The sequence below is a fragment of the Balaenoptera musculus genome, chromosome 5 (assembly GCF_009873245.2).
Source record: "Balaenoptera musculus isolate JJ_BM4_2016_0621 chromosome 5, mBalMus1.pri.v3, whole genome shotgun sequence".
Taxonomy (NCBI): domain Eukaryota; kingdom Metazoa; phylum Chordata; class Mammalia; order Artiodactyla; family Balaenopteridae; genus Balaenoptera; species Balaenoptera musculus.
Genome location: NC_045789.1, coordinates 138,678,505 through 138,695,779, shown reverse-complemented (window position 1 = coordinate 138,695,779; position 17,275 = coordinate 138,678,505). Strand labels below are relative to the sequence as shown.

The window sequence follows — 17,275 nt, the reverse complement described above, 5'->3', positions numbered from 1 at the left end:
AAAATTATTTTTCATTTATATCTAATTCCTTTTATATTCCAGACCTCATTTCTGAATTTTTCTAATTATATTAAAATTTTTTCATATCTTTTATTATTAATGCCTTTCTTTATCTTTTATGAAATGATAGGTTATAGTTTTCATTTGTTTTGTGGATATGTCTTTCTTGTGTGCTTTTGTTATGCATAGGAATGTGATTTTGCTCCTTTTTCTTTTAATAATTTATTTTTAAAATTTATTTATTTTATTTATTTATTTATTTTTGGCTGCATAGGGTCTTCGTTGCTGTGTGTGGGCTTTCTCTAGTTGTGGAGAGTGGAGGCCACTCTTCGTTGTGGTGCGTGGGCTTCTCATTGCCGTGGCTTCTCTTGTTGCGGAGCACGGGCTCTAGGCACGCGGGCTTCAGTAATTGCGGCGCGTGGGCCCAGTAGTTGTGGCTCGTGGGCTCTAGAGCACAGGCTCAGTAGTTGTGGTGCACGGGCTTAGTTGCTCCTCAGCATGTGGGATCTTCCCGGACTAGGGCTCGGACCCGTGTCCCCTGCATTGGCAGGTGGATTCTTAACCACTGCACCACCACGGAAGCCCTCTTTGAATAATTTTTGTGTGGTATTTGATGATGATATTTTTCTGTTCATTTTACACGGAATTAGTTTTCCTGGAGGAGTCTAGTTCAGGAATCCTGACTCTAGAGCTCCCTCTTCTGTTGTTTTTGTGAAGTGCTAAAAAATATGGCAGCTTATTTAATTCTCCTCCCTTGCTTTTATCTGGGTCTTTTCTCTTGTTTTCTTTTCTTTTCTCTTGTTCCCAACCCCATCTTCCCCTCTGCTCCTCTCACCTCTTTTTTTATTTTTTTAATAAATTTATTTACGTATTTACTTATTTATTATTTTTGACTGCGTTGGGTCTTTGTTGCTGCGTGCAGGTTTTCTCTAGTTGCGGTGAGCGGGGGCTACTCTTTGTTGTGGTGCGTGGGCTTCTCATTGTGGTGGCTTCTCTTGTTGTGGAGCACGGGCTCTAGGCACGCAGGCTTCAGTAGTTGTGGCTCGTGGGCTCTAGAGGGCAGGCTCAGTAGTTGTGGTGCACGGGCTTAGTTGCTCCGCTGCATGTGAGATCTTCCCAGACCAGGACTCGAACCCGTGTCCCCTGCATTGGCAGGTGGATTCTTAACCACTGCGCCACCAGGGAAGCCCCATAATGTATATGTTTAATACTGTAAATTACCTTCTAAGTTTTGCTTTACTGCATCCTACAAATTTTATTACCTTTCTGTTATTGACTTCTACCTTAGTTGTATTAATGTTGGGGAACTTGGTCTTTATGAAATAGTCTTTGACGTTTTCAAGACTTACCTTATGGCCCATTGTGGGATGTTTAATATCTCAACTGTTATTTGATTTACATTTGACAAGAATTATTAAATCTTTGAGTCTTGTTTCTTTTTTTATTTCAGGTCTTGGTATGGTGACTCCTGTGAATGACCTTAGAGGATCTGATTCTATTGCCTATGACAAAGGGGAGAAGTTATTGCGGTGTAAACTGGCAGCGTTTTACCGACTAGCAGATCTCTTTGGATGGTCTCAGCTTATCTACAATCACATCACAGTGAGTATTAAATGGGGTAGTAACTGAATGATAAGTGGAATAGTATGTGTCTGGCACCACCTGTTTTCATTTAGGGGAAGAGGGAATCTGGCTGAGCTGAAGTAAATCTTGGAACACCTTCCTTCTGATTGCTGACTGCAGAGTATAATAATCTGAGAATTAGCCAGTTTGAATTAAAAATTATGAGAACCAGTAGTTCTTTAAAACTTCTTGCTTGCTTGCTAACCTAATAAATGAGCGTTTACCAAATTATAGGTGGTTCCTAAAGTTCTCTTTATGCCTAAAAAATCAAGAATGAAGATGTTTTCTTTCCTACTTTGACCAAAGCCTTCTATCTCTCATACTTATTTCTTCAGATATTCCAGTTTTAGCCATTTTTCAACATTATCAGGACCTCTAGTTTCTTCAATTCATTCTTTTTTTGTTTTTTGTTTTTTTTTAAAGGTTTATATTTAGAGACCATGCCTCTTTAATGTTTTTCTTTTTGTTTTTGTTTTTTAATTTATTTATTTTATTTTTGGGTGTGTTGGGTCTTAGTTTCTGTGCGAGGGCCTTCTCCAGCTGTGGCAAGCGGGGGCCACTCCCCATCGCAGTGCACGGGCCTCTCACTGTCGCGGCCTCTCTTGTTGCGGAGCACAGGCTCCAGACGCGCAGGCTCAGCCGTTGTGGCCCACGGGCCCAGCTGCTCCGCGGCATATGGGATCTTCCCAGACCAGGGCTCAAACCCGCGTCCCCTGCGTTGGCAGGCAGATTCTCAACCACTGCGCCACCAGGGAAGCCCCCTTTTTTTGTTTTTTAATAAATTTATTTATTTTTTGGCTGCATTGGGTCTTCGTTGCTGTGCTCAGGGTTTCTCTAGTTGCGGTGAGCAGGGGCTACTCTTGGTTGCAGTGTGCATGCTTCTCATTGTGGTGGCTTCTCGTCGAGGAGCACAGGCTCTAGGGTGCGCGGGCTTCAGTAGTTGTGGCGCACAGGCTCAATAGTTGTGGCTCACAGGCTCTAGAGTGCAGGCTCAGTAGTTGTGGCGCACGGGCTTAGTTGCTCCTTGGCATGTGGGATCTTCCCGGACCAGGGCTCAAACCCGTGTCCCCTGCATTGGCAGGAGGATTCTTAACCACTGTGCCGCCAGGGAAGCCTCTTATTGGATATTTTAAATTATTAATATAGTGTCTGCTTATTGTGGCAAGCGTCCCTTACACAGACGTTGAAAGAAGAAATCATAATCCTGTGAATACTCTTATCCCCCTTGAGATAACCAGCATTAACAGACGTTTAAATCGTTTTACCCTTTTCTCCATACTCAACACACTCAGTACACACAATACTTAATACACATGTGTAGGTGTTTTTTACTTGTGGACTCATAACCAGCAGTGCTTAGTTCAGCTCCATTCTTTTTTTTTTTTTAAGTATTTATTTATTTGTTTTGGCTGTGAAAGGATCTTAGTTGCTGGATGTGGGCTTCTTAGTTGCGGCAGGCGGACTCTTAGTTGTGGCATGCAAACTCTTAGTTGCGGCATGCATGCAGGATCTAGTTCCCTGACCAGGGATTGAACACGGGCCCCCTGCATTGGGCGCACAGAGTCTTACCCAGTGGACCACCAGGGAGGTTCCCAGCTCCATTCTTGACTCCAAGGAATGCTCTCTGATGGTAGTCTGAAGCCCACCTTTGTGACCAGTGCACTGTGCTTCTGGGATGTGGTAGGGATCTTTGCCAGATATACCGAGTTACCCTCCCCTCTGTTCTCCACATTGCCGCTAAAGTGAACCTTTCAAAACGCAGACCTGACCCTGTTGTATCCATGCTGTCATGCTTGTGGAATGTTACTTCCACCCCAGCACGCCTGCTTTATTTCCCCCACAGCAGTTACCATCATCCATACTGTACGTTTGCTCGTCGTCCACATCAGCTCCATGAAGGGAGCCTCCAGCCGTGTCCTGGGAAGAGTTCCTGTGCTGGGCACAGAGGAGGCACACACTGAACTCTTGGCTGAATGATGGAGTGAAGCCTCCAGTTGAACTGAAATTCTGCCTTAGTAAAATTATCAAACGGGACTCCATGGTGCCTTTTGATATTTGGTCAGTGGATCCAGTTAACCTCCCACAAGTGCTGGCTCTCTTCCTTGTGCCTGCGTGGAAATTGCTGGCCTCTGTGGCTAATTATACTTGACAGAATGTCTGTGTAGAGATTTAATGCTAAATGGTTGCCTAAAAATTAGTTCCTTGAAAATGTTACAGTGCTAAGAGGAAATGTAATCCTTGGCTTAATGCCAGCCTTACATTCTCTGGGGGTTTTAAAAGCTGTTTACTACTAGTCCTATTATGAATGCTATTTAAATAAGTTTGAATTGCTTAAATTGCTCATTTTTTCCCCTTTAATTATTTAGGAAAAATAAATAATTTTTGGCAAAATTAAAACATTAGTTAGGTGTTTGCTTTTCTGTAAGTGATCTGTTTGGGACTTAACACTGAGTAAAAAAGAAATTCAAGTTACAAAACATATTTCTTATATCTTGTGAACTAGAGAATCTTTGAGGAAGAAAGTTTTTGTTTTTGTTTCTTTAACTATTTATAGCATCCATCTTTTGGTTTCTCAGTCTGGGCGTTATCATATATAGATGTAACAGAAAAGAAATATTAACAGGATCAGCGCAGCCAAAAAGTGCTCACAGGTCATCGTGCCCTTTCTTTGAAGGAGGGCAATAGGGATTTTCTGCTAAAGGGATTTAAAAGTGCTAACAGGTGTTAGAGGATTGGAGATGATTGTCTGAATTACATCTCTGTCTTAAGATTGCTTTGGATTTAGAGAAGCTTTTGAGCGGGGGTGTCAAAAGACAGGATAGCCCAGTTGGCACATGGGCTGGGCTTCCTCTCTTGGTGGCACTTAGCCGATGGCAGGGTCCTTCCGTCCCTAAATGCCTCTTGGTGTCAGTGGAGTGCTAGGTTCACCTCCATTCTGGATTCCACGGAATGCTAACCCTCCGAGGTGGTGGGCTCCAGAGGTGGCGGCGGGTCCACAGTGACTGTGTTCTGAGGACATGATAGGGATCTCTGCCAGAGATAGTGAGTTGGGTGTATTTGGTTTTCGGGGAATGACGTTAGCGCTCATTCCTTGTGCACAGAGAAGGGGCATTAGATGTGGGAAGACTCGCAGTTAGACCAGTGCTAGGCCATCAGGGACTAGAAAACTTACTTTGAAATGACCTCTCTTTTTTCAGTCTACATCAGTATTTAGCACTTTCTCCTTTTTGTTTCAGATTCTGAAAATTGTATATTTTAAGCTTTTTCCATAATAATATGTAGATCTGTTAAGCTCACTCTTGGAAATATATGTTAAGGAAAGAAGTCAAAGAAGAAAACATGATGTATAAATATATTTATTATAGCATTATCTATAATAATAAAAAAATTTGAGTCAATATCCATCAGTAGGTGGGAAATGGCTCAGTTATTCAACATCTGCTTGAGGGAATGTTACATACTATGAAAAATAATTGATAAAGACCATGTGAAACCATGGAAAATAATTATTATAAAATAGAAAATAGGGCTTCCCTGGTGGCACAGTGGTTGAGAATCTGCCTGCCAATGCAGGGGACATGGGTTCGAGCCCTGGTCTGGGAAGATCCCACATGCCGCGGAGCACCTAGGCCCGTGAGCCACAATTACTGAGCCTGCGCGTCTGGAGCCTGTGCTCCGCAACAAGAGAGGCCGCGATAATGAGAGGCCCGCGCACCGCAGTGAAGAGTGGCCCCCACTTGCCACAACTAGAGAAAGCCCTCGCAGAGAAACGAAGACCCAACACAGCCATAAATAAATAAATAAATAAATAAAAATTAAAAAAAAAAGAAAATATAAAATGTATACTGTTTATATGAATTATGTGTATATATATAGACAAAGAAAAAAGTGAGTAAAACTGGCTATGTAGTATTTTTTTAGTGTGGGACCTGATAGCATGAGTGTGCTTCTAAAATTTATGTGGAGGAAAAAAGGCTTAGAATACATAACTCCTGAAGAACTAGGTAAGGAGATATTTTTTCCTATCAAGTGTCAAACTTATAAAGTGATGGTAACTAAAATAGTGTGCTTTGGGGAAAGGCAGAAACAGATAAACCAGTGGGACAGAGCTCAGAACTGGATCTTTATGTATTGAAATCAGATATACAGGGACTTCCCTGGTGGTCCAGTGGTTAAGACTCCACGGTCCCAGTTCAGGGGGCCTGAGTTCAATCTCTGGTCAGGGAACTAGATCCCGCATGCTACAATGAAGATCCTGCATGCCTCAACTAAGACCCGGTGCACCCAAATAAATAAATAAATATTAAAAAAAAAAATCAGATATACAAAAGAGTCTGCATTGCAGATCATCAAGGGAAGAATGATGGACCAGGCTATAATTGGTGCTGGCACAATTAGATTGAAAAATTAGAATTGGAAAATTGTATTGGATTCTTACCTTATACTGTATAGAGTCACAAAGCAATTCCAATGAATTAAGCATTAAATGTGAAAGATAATACTTAAAAAATTTTAGGATCAGTATAAGCAAAAATCATTTACCTTTAACCTCTGACTTAAGGAAAGTTGTCTTAAGACACAAAAGCACTTATCATAAAAGAAAAGATGAATAAATCATTTGACTACATTAAAATAAACAAATTTCTCATCATTAAAAGACACCATAAAGAGAATGAAACTAAAAGCTTACAACCTAGAAGATTTTGCCTCACGGTTAGCCAACAAGAAATTAGTATCCAGAATAGATAAAGAACTATGAATAAGCAAACCAGTATAAAATGGACAACAGACAAGTCAATTTATAGGAATTTCACAGAAGGGGAAATAAGACTGGCTTATAAAAATATGAAATGTTGCTCAACTCAGTTGTAACTGGGAAATTATAAAGTCACAATGGAATACCATTTCATGGACATCAGATTTTAATTTTTAGGAAAGATGTTTATAGAAGCACAGAACTATCATATACTACTAGCAGGAGTGTACATTTAATTAGGCCCTTTGGAAAATAATTTGGCTTCATCTACTACTTTGTTACCCTGGAGAAACTTGTACCATGTACACTAGGAGACAGGTATAAGAATGTTCATAGCATTGTTTTTAATGGCAAAATGAAAACCACGTCCATTGACAGAAGATGGATACATAAATTGTATATTCATCCAATAGACACTATACAGCAATGAGGATGAATAAATTATTGCCATGTTGTATACCATCTGGAGGAATCTCAGAAATAGTGTTGAGGAAAAAAAGTCACCGAAAAATACAGTATGATTGCAATTACATGAAGTTCACAAACAGATAAAAATTAAGCAATACATTGCTTAGGGATGAATATATATAAAGTAAAACTGTAAGGAAAAGAAACAAAATGCTTAACACGTAACTCAGGATAGTGATTACTTATGGGATATGGGGGGAAAGAAACAGCTTCAGAAATATTAGATTTATTTTGTTTCTGAAGCTGGTTGAAAGGTACATGGGCGTTTGATTTATTATACTTAAATTGTACATATACCTGCTAAATACTTTTTTACAGGTATGTTTCGAAATAAAAACTTTTAAAATAAGCAAAAATATCTGACATGGGACTTCCGTTGTGGCACAGTGGTTAAGAATCTGCCTGCCAGTTCAGGGAACACGGGTTCCATCCCTGGTCTGGGAAGATCCCACATGCCACAGAGCAACTAAGCCCATGCGCCACAACTACTGAGCCTGCGCTCTAAGAGCCTGTGAGCCACAACTATTGAGCCCGCGTGCCACAACTACTGAGCCTGCACTCTAAGAGCCTATGCGCCGCAACTACTGAGGCCCATGCGCTCTAGGACCCTTGTGCCGCAAGTACTGAGCCTGTGTGCTGCAGCAGCTGAAATCCGCGCACCTAGAGTCCATGCTCCGCAAAAAGAGAAGCCACCGCAATGAGAAGCTTGCGCACCACAACAAAGAGTAACTCCCGCTCGCCTCAACTAGAGAAAGCCCACGCGCTGCAACAAAGATCCAATGCAGCCAAAAAAATAAATAAATAAAATTAAAAATATCTGACATTTAATTTTTCCCTGTTTGCAACCTTATTTTTCTGCATCCCAGCCAATAAATACACAGAGTAATTCCTTGTTTAAGTTTTGTTTTGACCCAGTTTGGGAATTGGGGAATTTGCATAGTTTTGATTAAGATAGTTAAAAAGATCAGCATCCTTTATAAAATAAAAGAACTGATTTTAGGGTTAAAAAACCTGGCTAACTTATAATTAATGGGAAAATATTTGGGGGAAAGGCCCAAAATTTTGGAAAGGCCCAAATACTTTCTGGCCCCTCGGTAGTGAAAGTGCGGAGTCCTAACCACTGGACTGCCAGGGAATTCCCAGCATTTTCGAAACAACTAAAAAGGAGCAGAGGCCTAGTAGCAGAGATTTATAGAGAATGGATATTGTAGAGATGGCTTTCCTACTACCACTAATACTATTGCAGTAGTGTAATAGTTAAGAGATGCCATTTATTGAAAGCTTTATTGTGAGTACAAACCCCTTTCATCCCCACTTCATGGGTGAGGAGACCAGGAGCCCAGGGTCCCCAGAGCAGCATAGACAGTTCTAGGTTTTAACTCAGGTCTTATATGACTGTGGGTCCGCATTCTAGTGTGCTGAGGAAATCCAGTGAGTTTCGCGTGAAGGTGACATGGAGCAGGTGGGATAGTTTCAGACGCCCCAGGACTAAACTACAGTTTAGGGCGGAGGTGTGTTGCACACCACAGACAGATTTCTGCTCAGTGTGAGAGAGAGTGTTTAGTGATTAGGCCTCTCCAGCTTCTGTTTGTTCACGGCCGTACCCTAGCATCCAGGTGCAGAAGGCCTCCGGGACTATTTGCTGAATGAAGGAACGAGGCTGGCCATGTGAGGGCATCACTGCACTGTCCAAGCAGACACTCCTCCGCCCCGTGTGTGTTTCTTTTGGGCCACTACGGAAGTCACTGTGCTGGTTAGGAAGTTGGACTAAACACCATAAGGCCTTTTCCACAAACATTGAATTCCACCTACCCGACCCTAATTAGAATTCTTAGCCCAGTAGTAAATGTATTCCATCCTAATAGCTTTGGGAAGTCTTTTGAGTCTGTCCCAAAATCATTATATTGATAAAAATTAGACTATATTTTTGTGAGGGCAGAACTCTTCCCCCCCACCCACTACATGACTAGCATCTAGCACATATCCATCGTATGCGACAAATCTGTATTGTTGAAAGAAAACTATATTGTGGAAGGAAGAAAGATACCAGGGGAGTGAGGATGTTATGTGTAGAGACTTTTGGTCAGGCAGAAAGGAAGAATGCTCTCTTATTTGTGATTTTTATGATTGTTCACTATCATATAGGTTTTGAGTACTTAAAAAAAAAAACCATTTTGACTTTTAAAAAATAAGGTTTGGTTTTCATTATTACACCCTTGAGGAGTGTCACCTTTTTGCACATGATACTGGCTTGGTAGCCACCAGAAGGTTTTTTCTTTATAAAGTTAATTATCATGAATGTGACCAAGATGCACTTCATGTACCCAGTAAGTTACTACAACATAATAACAGAAAGCTTTCAGTACCCCTTAGCTTTGTGATAGGCACTGTACTTAAGTGCGTCCCTATGTAGCTCAGTTAATGCTCACAAAAAACCCGTGAGTCTGTGGACTGAAAGAGATGCAAATAATTTCAGTAGGATTTTTGAGCTAACTCAGTAATTCTCCCCACAGACCAGAGTGAGCTCCGAGCAGGAACACTTCCTCATTGTACCTTTTGGACTTCTCTACAGTGAAGTGACTGCGTCCAGTTTGGTAAGAATGTCCTTCTCTTCTTGGGCATCAAGTATATGTAGGTCATATTAGATAATTAAATACCGTCTAATCTCGTTAGACATGTAAAACCCAAGAAAGAGGAAAAACTCTTGTGTGATTAACTCAGGGAAAAACTTTTAAAATTAGTTATAAACACTTTAAACTTTGGTTTAAGTAATTTCTAGTTAGGATAACATGAAATCCTCTTGATATTTAAGACTTTGCTTTCTTATTTCAGGTTAAAGTCAATCTACAAGGAGAGGCAGTGGACCGTGGAAGTACTAATCTAGGGGTAAATCAGGCTGGCTTCACGTTACATTCTGCCATTTACGCTGCACGCCCGGACGCGAAGTGTGTTGTGCATGTTCACACACCAGCAGGGGCCGCGGTGAGTGCGCTGCCCTGGTAGAGACTTCAAGTTTAAAGCCGTTCAGTGAGCGGCACTTCACATTTCCTCCAAATTGCCCTCTCTTGTTGCACCAAGTCAACAAACCTCATTTTGTTGGATTAGAAAAATCTTTTTTCCTCACTACATTTGACTTTCTTAAAAGAATATATTTTAAGGGGTCCATTTACTATCTGATTTTGAAAAACATGTAATAAGTCTGAAAATGTTGTAAGACTTAACGATTAGAAAATCAGTGTTGAAGAGGGGAGTGAGATTTCAGCGTATGGGAGACTGGGAAGTGCAGAATGACAGCAGTGAATTGAGACTCCTTGTTTGAGAAGAGAAGTGGGAAGAGGAGGGAGGGTGAGGTGGGGTGGTAGGTGGGGGACGCTGGGCTCAGGCAAGGGTTCGTGGGATGCAGGAGACTTGAACCTGCTTGACGGGCTGTGGGGAAGGCGCCAGGCACCTGTGATGGAGAGGTTGAGGCCGAGAGACACACCGGCCAGCCTCCCACAGATGATCCGCTTGGAGTTAGCGAAACCCAGGCTGGATCGTGACTGGGGAGAGTAATACCGGGGGAGGGAGTTCCCTGGTGGTCCAGTGGTTAAGGCTTGGCGCTTTCACTGCCCTGGCCCAGGTTCAGTCCCTGGTTGGGGAACTAAGATCCCCTCAAGCCGTGCGGCGCAGCCAAAAAATAGAAAAAGAAGGGGGAAGAGGGCACAGACGGTGCAGACTATTAGGAGACTTGGCCGTTGAGCCCTGAGCTTGCCAGGAGCTTGCCCCATCCTGATCACCAAGCCTCGACCCTTCTGGTGCAAAGTGGCCACCTGACAAAGCCTCAGACCCCTCAGTATGTATGAAAATGTACTTTCTGGTTGTTGTTACAGTCATGTGAAAGCGAAGCGCTCAAGAACTGTCTAGAATTGTCTTTTTTATCACCAGTTTTATACTTTAATGACTTCCTGGGCTTATTTGTTTGACAGATGGCCTCATTGATTAAGTAATACTGAATTTCACTCTATCTTGATGTTTTAATGTCATAGATCTTGGGTTGTTTGGATGAATGTTGGATCTGGTTTGTTTGTTTTATTTTGAAGATATGGTTCTTGATGTCAGCATCAGTTTTATTAGTTATATCATTCTCCAGATGATGTAATTTTTTCTTTAAAGAATGCATGCTTTTCCAACCCCAAAAAATCCATGCAAAAAAAAGAAAAATCCATGCATTTTAAAGAACCATTAGAGGTACCTTTGAGACTATGGTTATTACAAATAGCATGTAATTTGTTTTAAAAATTATCAAAGTAACTTTACTTTGTAAGGAAATATCTTCTTATAGAAAGGCTGATATTGTGAAAGGAATTAAATATGGTACTGCCTTTTTTTGTGGTATTGTCTTTTTTTTTTTTTTTTTTTTTGGTATTGTCTTTTTAGATTAACTTTGCTGTAAGAAATTGTTACACTTACATATGTATTATTTAAATCTTTGGGGCCTGTTAGTCTAGGTAGAAGACCTGTAAAATTAGCATATTCTAAAGTCAGTTTGGGAAAGTTAAGGAAATTAAAGGGCTATATGGACACTTAGATTTTTCACTTAAATAAATGTAGAGAATTTATACAGTATAATTATCCTAAACCTTTATAAATCTCCTTTTATCTGACTTTCAGGTGTTCCTATCTCACCTACAACCTAAGATGAAAAGTACACAAAACCTTACAGCCCTTCAGAAACCCCTCTTTGCAATGTTGTGACTCCTTCAGAGGAAGCCATTATCTCTCCTTGCAGTAGATCCAGGCAGGACTCATCTTATTAAATCTGAGCTCACTTGGTGTTTACAATCAGTGTGGGAGAAATCCAGAAAGATCTGGAATTTCTTTTGAGGCCTTCCTTGACAGTGGTAGCTTTGATTTTTAAAAATAGATTGGTGGTGAGCCCCAGAAGTAACGTTTATCTTCAATTCATGGGTTCATTTATTTCTGAAAGGAGAACAAAGTAAAATATGTTCCCCCCTTTATTTTTTTGAGGAAAGCATTTGCCATGTCGTCAGTGTGTAGCTTCTGATTTGTCTTCGTTGATGGTGTTGGTTGTTCTCTAGGTCTCTGCGATGAAATGTGGCCTCTTGCCAATCTCCCCAGAGGCACTGTCCCTTGGAGAAGTGGCTTATCATGATTATCATGGGATTCTGGTTGATGAGGAAGAAAAAGTTTTAATTCAGAAAAATTTGGGGCCTAAAAGCAAGGTCAGTAGGCATCTAATCTGGTATGTAAATTACAGAGGAAAGAAGAAAAGCGTATCTGTCTTCTTGCCTAGGCCCATAGAGCTTTCCTGTCTCCTCCCTTTAGGTTCTTATTCTCCGGAATCACGGGCTTGTATCCGTTGGAGAGAGCGTTGAGGAGGCCTTCTATTACATCCATAACCTTGTGGTTGCATGTGAGATCCAGGTAGGTGGTGGCCGTTCCGTTTGGTCTGTAGTATACTTAGGTGTTTGTGGGGTTCCCATAGATTTTTGATACTTGTTTTGCAGCAGTGAGTCTGTGAGCAATTTCTTTGCTAAAGATGAGCTCATGGATTTGGAAGATGACCAGGGAAAATGCCGTTTCACTGATTTAAGTCGGCAAATGATTATTGGGCTTTTCATTTCTAACTTTTTATTTTTCAAATGCATAAGTCACTACCACTGATGGAGTACTAGCATATGCCAGCCCTGCTATCAGGTGCTTTATTTATGTTACTACATGTCATTTCATTTGAACTCCACGCACTCTTTTTGAAAAAGTAGGTGCAGGGCGTAGAGACGCGGCCCCAGTCTCACGGCAGTGGGCGCTGCTCGTGCTGAGTCTGCTCAGCCCCTGTGTGCACTCCTCACTGTCGCTCTGACTTGTGTCTGTGTGGTAATGCAGCCCCCAGTCCCCTTCATGTGACCTTGGGAGGGCTTTGTCTTCCCATTTGTCCTTTAAGTCTGAGTACCCAATATTTTTTCATGCTAAAGAAAACCTTCTGAAAATAACCTTGTGATTTGTCTGTCACTATCCATCTCACATTTTTTATTCTTATAATGATTTGGTTTCTTTTGAAACCTACATTTCTGTTGAAGTGATCTCTCATAGGCATCTGACCCCCTTGATCAGTAAGGAACTCCAACTGTAGTGTTTGCTTGTTTTGGAAAAGGTTCGAACTCTGGCCAGTGCGGGAGGGCCAGACAATTTAGTCCTCCTGGATCCTGGGAAGTACAAGGCCAAATCCCGTTCCCCCGGGTCCCCGGCAGGGGAGGGCAGCGGATCGCCTCCCAAATGGCAGCTTGGTGAGCAGGAGTTTGAAGCGCTCATGCGGATGCTGGATAATCTGGTAAGAATGTTGCCACCACTTGATGTTACAGCGCTCGTCCCAACAGCACAAATGTTGGTGTTTTTATAGTGAGTGAAATAGTATTGTGAAATTGCTGTCTTCATGCAGTATCAGAATGCTTTCACCCTCAAAAGTCATGAAGAAGCACCAGGGCAATTTAACTTCTAAGCTAAACTACGATTGCATATACAGGTGAGGGTTTCTTGTCTCCTTTTGTTTTTTAAAGGTAATCTTGTTTGGACTGTGTGGGGTCAGGAGCACAGAGAATGGTCTGCTCTGTTGGATAAGTAACTCCTCGAGTAACAGGGTCAGCCCAGTACCCGCCATCCCGCAAGCAAGCTGTCAAGGGGACTTTCTAGATCAGTCGGCCAAGTGTCTTGTTTTTGTTTTAACAGTAAATTCTAGCTATTCGGGGCCTGACTGCTGTGTTCCACACACTTTGCTGCCGATTTATTGCATGGGAGACCGTCTGCTGCTTCCTGCGGGGACGTGGAGCCCAGCGTGGTACAGGAGCGTGGCTGAGGGGCTTTCAGCATAATAGGAATGTTCTAATAGTACATGGCAGGATGTAGTCTGTTAGGTGGCTGCAGTGAGGGATGTCATCCTTTTGCAAGGATCAGGGAGGAAATTTATGTAGAGGGTGGCACTTGAGAAGGACCTCAAAGAAGAGGTAGAAGCGTGGCAGGCTGAGTTGGGGGATGGAAAGCATCCGTAGCAGAGGTGAGGGCACGGCTGGAGACACGGCAGCAGGACAGGGTCGTGCCTTTCAGGTCCGTCTCTGATTTCGCCAAGTTCTTTAAATATTCACAACAAGGCACTTAGGGTCGAAGCAACCACATTAAAAGACAAATGGCTCTGTGATGGGTCCCTTTTCCTGCTGCAGTGTCATACCTCTTCGATAGGATTCAAGAGAGTCTCCTACTGCCACATGATGTTAGGTGCTGGAGAAAAAAAGGACCTGTCGTGGGCATGTGGGACAGAGAAGCCACTGGAAGGGCATGTTGCCAGCTTCACATTAAGAAAGTTGCCATGGGGCTTCCCTGGTGGTGCAGTGGTTGAGAATCCGCCTGCCAGTGCAGGGGACACGGGTTCGAGCCCTGGTCTGGGAGGATCCCACATGCCGCGGAGCAACTGGGCCCGTGAGCCACAACTACTGAGCCTGCGCGTCTGGAGCCTGGGCTCCGTGACAGTGAGAGGCCCGCGCACAGCGATGAAGAGTGGCCCCCGCTCGCCACAACTAGAGAAAGCCCTCGCACAGAAACAAAGACCCAACACAGCCATAAATAAATAAATAAATTTATATTAAAAAAAAAAAAAAAAAAAAGAAAGTTGCCACAACTGGACCAGGTCACGGGTGGGATGGGCGGCTTCAGGAAGATCTTGGAAGAAAAAGAATTCATGGATCTGATTCAGGGTGTGCTAATTGTCCTCAGAGGGTTCTCACTGAAATTCTTTGGACTTAGGAGAATGTTCATTGCTGGAAAGGGAGAGCTGGGAGTTAACTGCCTAGAAGTGATGGTCACAGGAGTAGGTTTGATCAGTAAGGGAGGGGTGAACCTCCCATAACTTCTGCATTCATTTGCTCAGTAAGTGGGTTGCATTAACTGACCATCTAGTCTTGAGCCTGTAGCCATGACCAGGACACAGTTCCTGCCCTCAGGGAGTTCATGGCCTAGTCAGGGAAATGGACAAACAAGTCCCGGATGCAGCCCGGCATCTGTGACGTGCGCACTGACGGAGCACGAAGGCAGCTGCAGGGCGGAGGCGGGGCGCATGAGCCGGGACTGCTTCAAGGGAAGCAGCAAGAGGAAGAAAGCTCACTAAGACGCTGGAAGAAGCAGGCCAGGACAGTGCAGACTCAGGGAGGTCACACCCGGAGAAGGTTTGAGAGTGGGAGGTGGTCGCTCAGGCATCTGCATCCGGAGTCCGATACCCTGAGGGGCCCAGCAAGGCGAGGAACGCTGGGGCGACCCAGGCTTACTGGCCCTTCTTCTGTCCTCTTAGCAAATACTTTGACGTTCACTGCACTTATACCTAAAAGTCAGGCGGGGAACGGGAGGGAGGAATAAAAATCAGGAACGCCAGCCTGCCACATCTTATGCACTCAGTACATTCTGGAAAGTGGAGAGAGAGAGGATTAAAATTAGTAACTCCAGTTTGATAGGGGAGGAAGATAAAGGATGAAAGATTAATAAGCGAGATTACAGCAAAGGTGTTTTATTCAGTGCCCTTAATGTGCACAGGTTATTTTTAATATTAGAAGGCCATGTGGTTTGTAAGAAATAAAGTTGGACATCGATCACTGATCTTAGTCCATGTTTTAATTTAACATTCTGATCACCTGTATATGTTTGCTAATAATTGAGTGGGGTAGAGAACAGCTGAAGATTCTCACACTGTAAGGAGTATCTCATACAATGTCCATAAACATTTCTGACACAGAAAGTCAGAAGAAATGCTAGTTTGTTGCCCAATCAAGATACCATTCCAGCTTCTCAAAGAAGGGATGACTCCATATTTTTAACCATAAGCCGTATAGGAGGTCTGAGGACTGAGTATTGCCTCTGAGTTTGGTTTGGCATTTAAAGGGGAAGAATAAAGAAAAAACCCATACCCCCTCAGAATAAAATGTTGTGATGTCCTGGATGGTTTATTCTGAAGTCATGAAAATTACTCAAGAGTCCTGGCTCTCTCAGCAAGAGGAAACTTGAATTAATAAGAACTGTATTTCTGAAGATAGTCTTTTTATAGCTGAGTAGTTATCTTTTATTATTCTTCAACAAAGCATGTTCATAAATGGAAAAGTTGCCAGTGCAGACATTTACCTATCTTCCTGAGGGTAGTTACAAAACAAGAGTAAACAAAACAACAACCAACTCCATTCAGGGGTTATTACCACTCTTTTTTGAATGTATTAAGGGAATGATTGGTAATAAAGGTGTGGTGACCCCCCAAAGAGGACAGTCACCCAGAGGGGAGAGAGAATTCCTGAATTGAGAGGAACGTTTCTACAGTACCTTGGCAAGTAGAGCGCAGCCACTGACTCACCCTATGTGACTGGCCCTGTGTAATCCTTTCAAATCTTAATTCTCTTGTCGTTCGTTGTGAAGGTGCCATAAATGACCTGGTCCAGGTATGCAACTGTGGGTCAGGAGTCCAGGCACAGCTGAGCTAGGTCCTTGGCTTAGGGTCTCACAAGGCTGCAGTCAGGGTGTTGGCCTGGGCTGGGTTCTCATCAGAAGGCTCTACTGGTGGAGGATCCAATTCCAAACTCCTCACATCATGGGCAGAATTCATGTTCTTACAGCTCAGGAGTCATGGCAGCTTCTTCAGAGCCAGTGATGGACAGAGAGACTTTCTCAAGTCGGGCGCTACACTCTTATGTAACATATCCCATCACCTTTGCCCAGTTCTGCTGGTTTGAAGCAGGTCGCTGGTCCCGCTCACACTGCAGGGGAAGGGCTTTACAGGAGGTGGGGACCTTGAGGGGCCACTGTAATGTCTGTCCGTCACAGCTTCCAAATGCTCAGCTCTGGAGAGGAAGGATGAGTGAGACATCATCCTTGCCTTGGAGATGCTGTCTGTGGGGGATTAGCACGCAGGTGGGTCAGCATGGTGGGCTCACTGCCATCACAGAGGTGGGAATTAGTGGGGCAGGCGTTCTAAAGCACAGCAAATGGTCGTGAAACAGGGTTGAAGGTTAATGCAAATATTGTTACGTTCAGAAGTAAAGTAATTTCTCCAGGTACCAGTTGTCATGAGGTGTACTTGTTTGGTCTTCCTGAAAGATTTTCACTGCGACTTAACAGGTTGAAAAAAAGTGTTAAGTAGGTTGATTAATATAACATACTATAACCAGCAGCAAGTAAACCCTGGTCTTTTAAATTTTAACTTTTTGTCGATACATATATATGAATAGGAGAGTGTACCTATTTAAGTGTTCAGTTTATTAATTTTTAAAAACTGAACACACTGTGTAACCAGCACCCGTATCAAAAAACAATACCAGCACCTCAGAACCTCATATCCCCCTTTGAGTCTCTTACCCCATCCCGAGGGTGACCACTATGCATCCTTCTAACAGCAAAGATTGGTTTTGC

At 42.8% G+C, this 17,275-nt stretch overlaps 1 protein-coding gene across 16 annotated transcripts in view; it reads left to right on the top strand.

Annotated features, from left to right (window-relative positions):
• The window catches only part of ADD1 (adducin 1), a 76,819-nt gene that overhangs the window by 43,693 nt on the left and 15,851 nt on the right, over positions 1-17,275 (top strand). For 15 of the 16 annotated variants that reach the window (XM_036853700.1, XM_036853698.1, XM_036853696.1 and 12 more), the window contains exons 4-9: positions 1,451-1,602; positions 9,361-9,441; positions 9,680-9,829; positions 11,926-12,069; positions 12,173-12,271; positions 12,999-13,175. In XM_036853700.1, coding sequence (XP_036709595.1) covers positions 1,451-1,602; positions 9,361-9,441; positions 9,680-9,829; positions 11,926-12,069; positions 12,173-12,271; positions 12,999-13,175 — 803 coding nt within the window. The remainder of the gene's footprint in view (positions 1-1,450; positions 1,603-9,360; positions 9,442-9,679; positions 9,830-11,925; positions 12,070-12,172; positions 12,272-12,998; positions 13,176-17,275) is intronic. The other variant, XM_036853699.1, reaches the window with a different exon arrangement.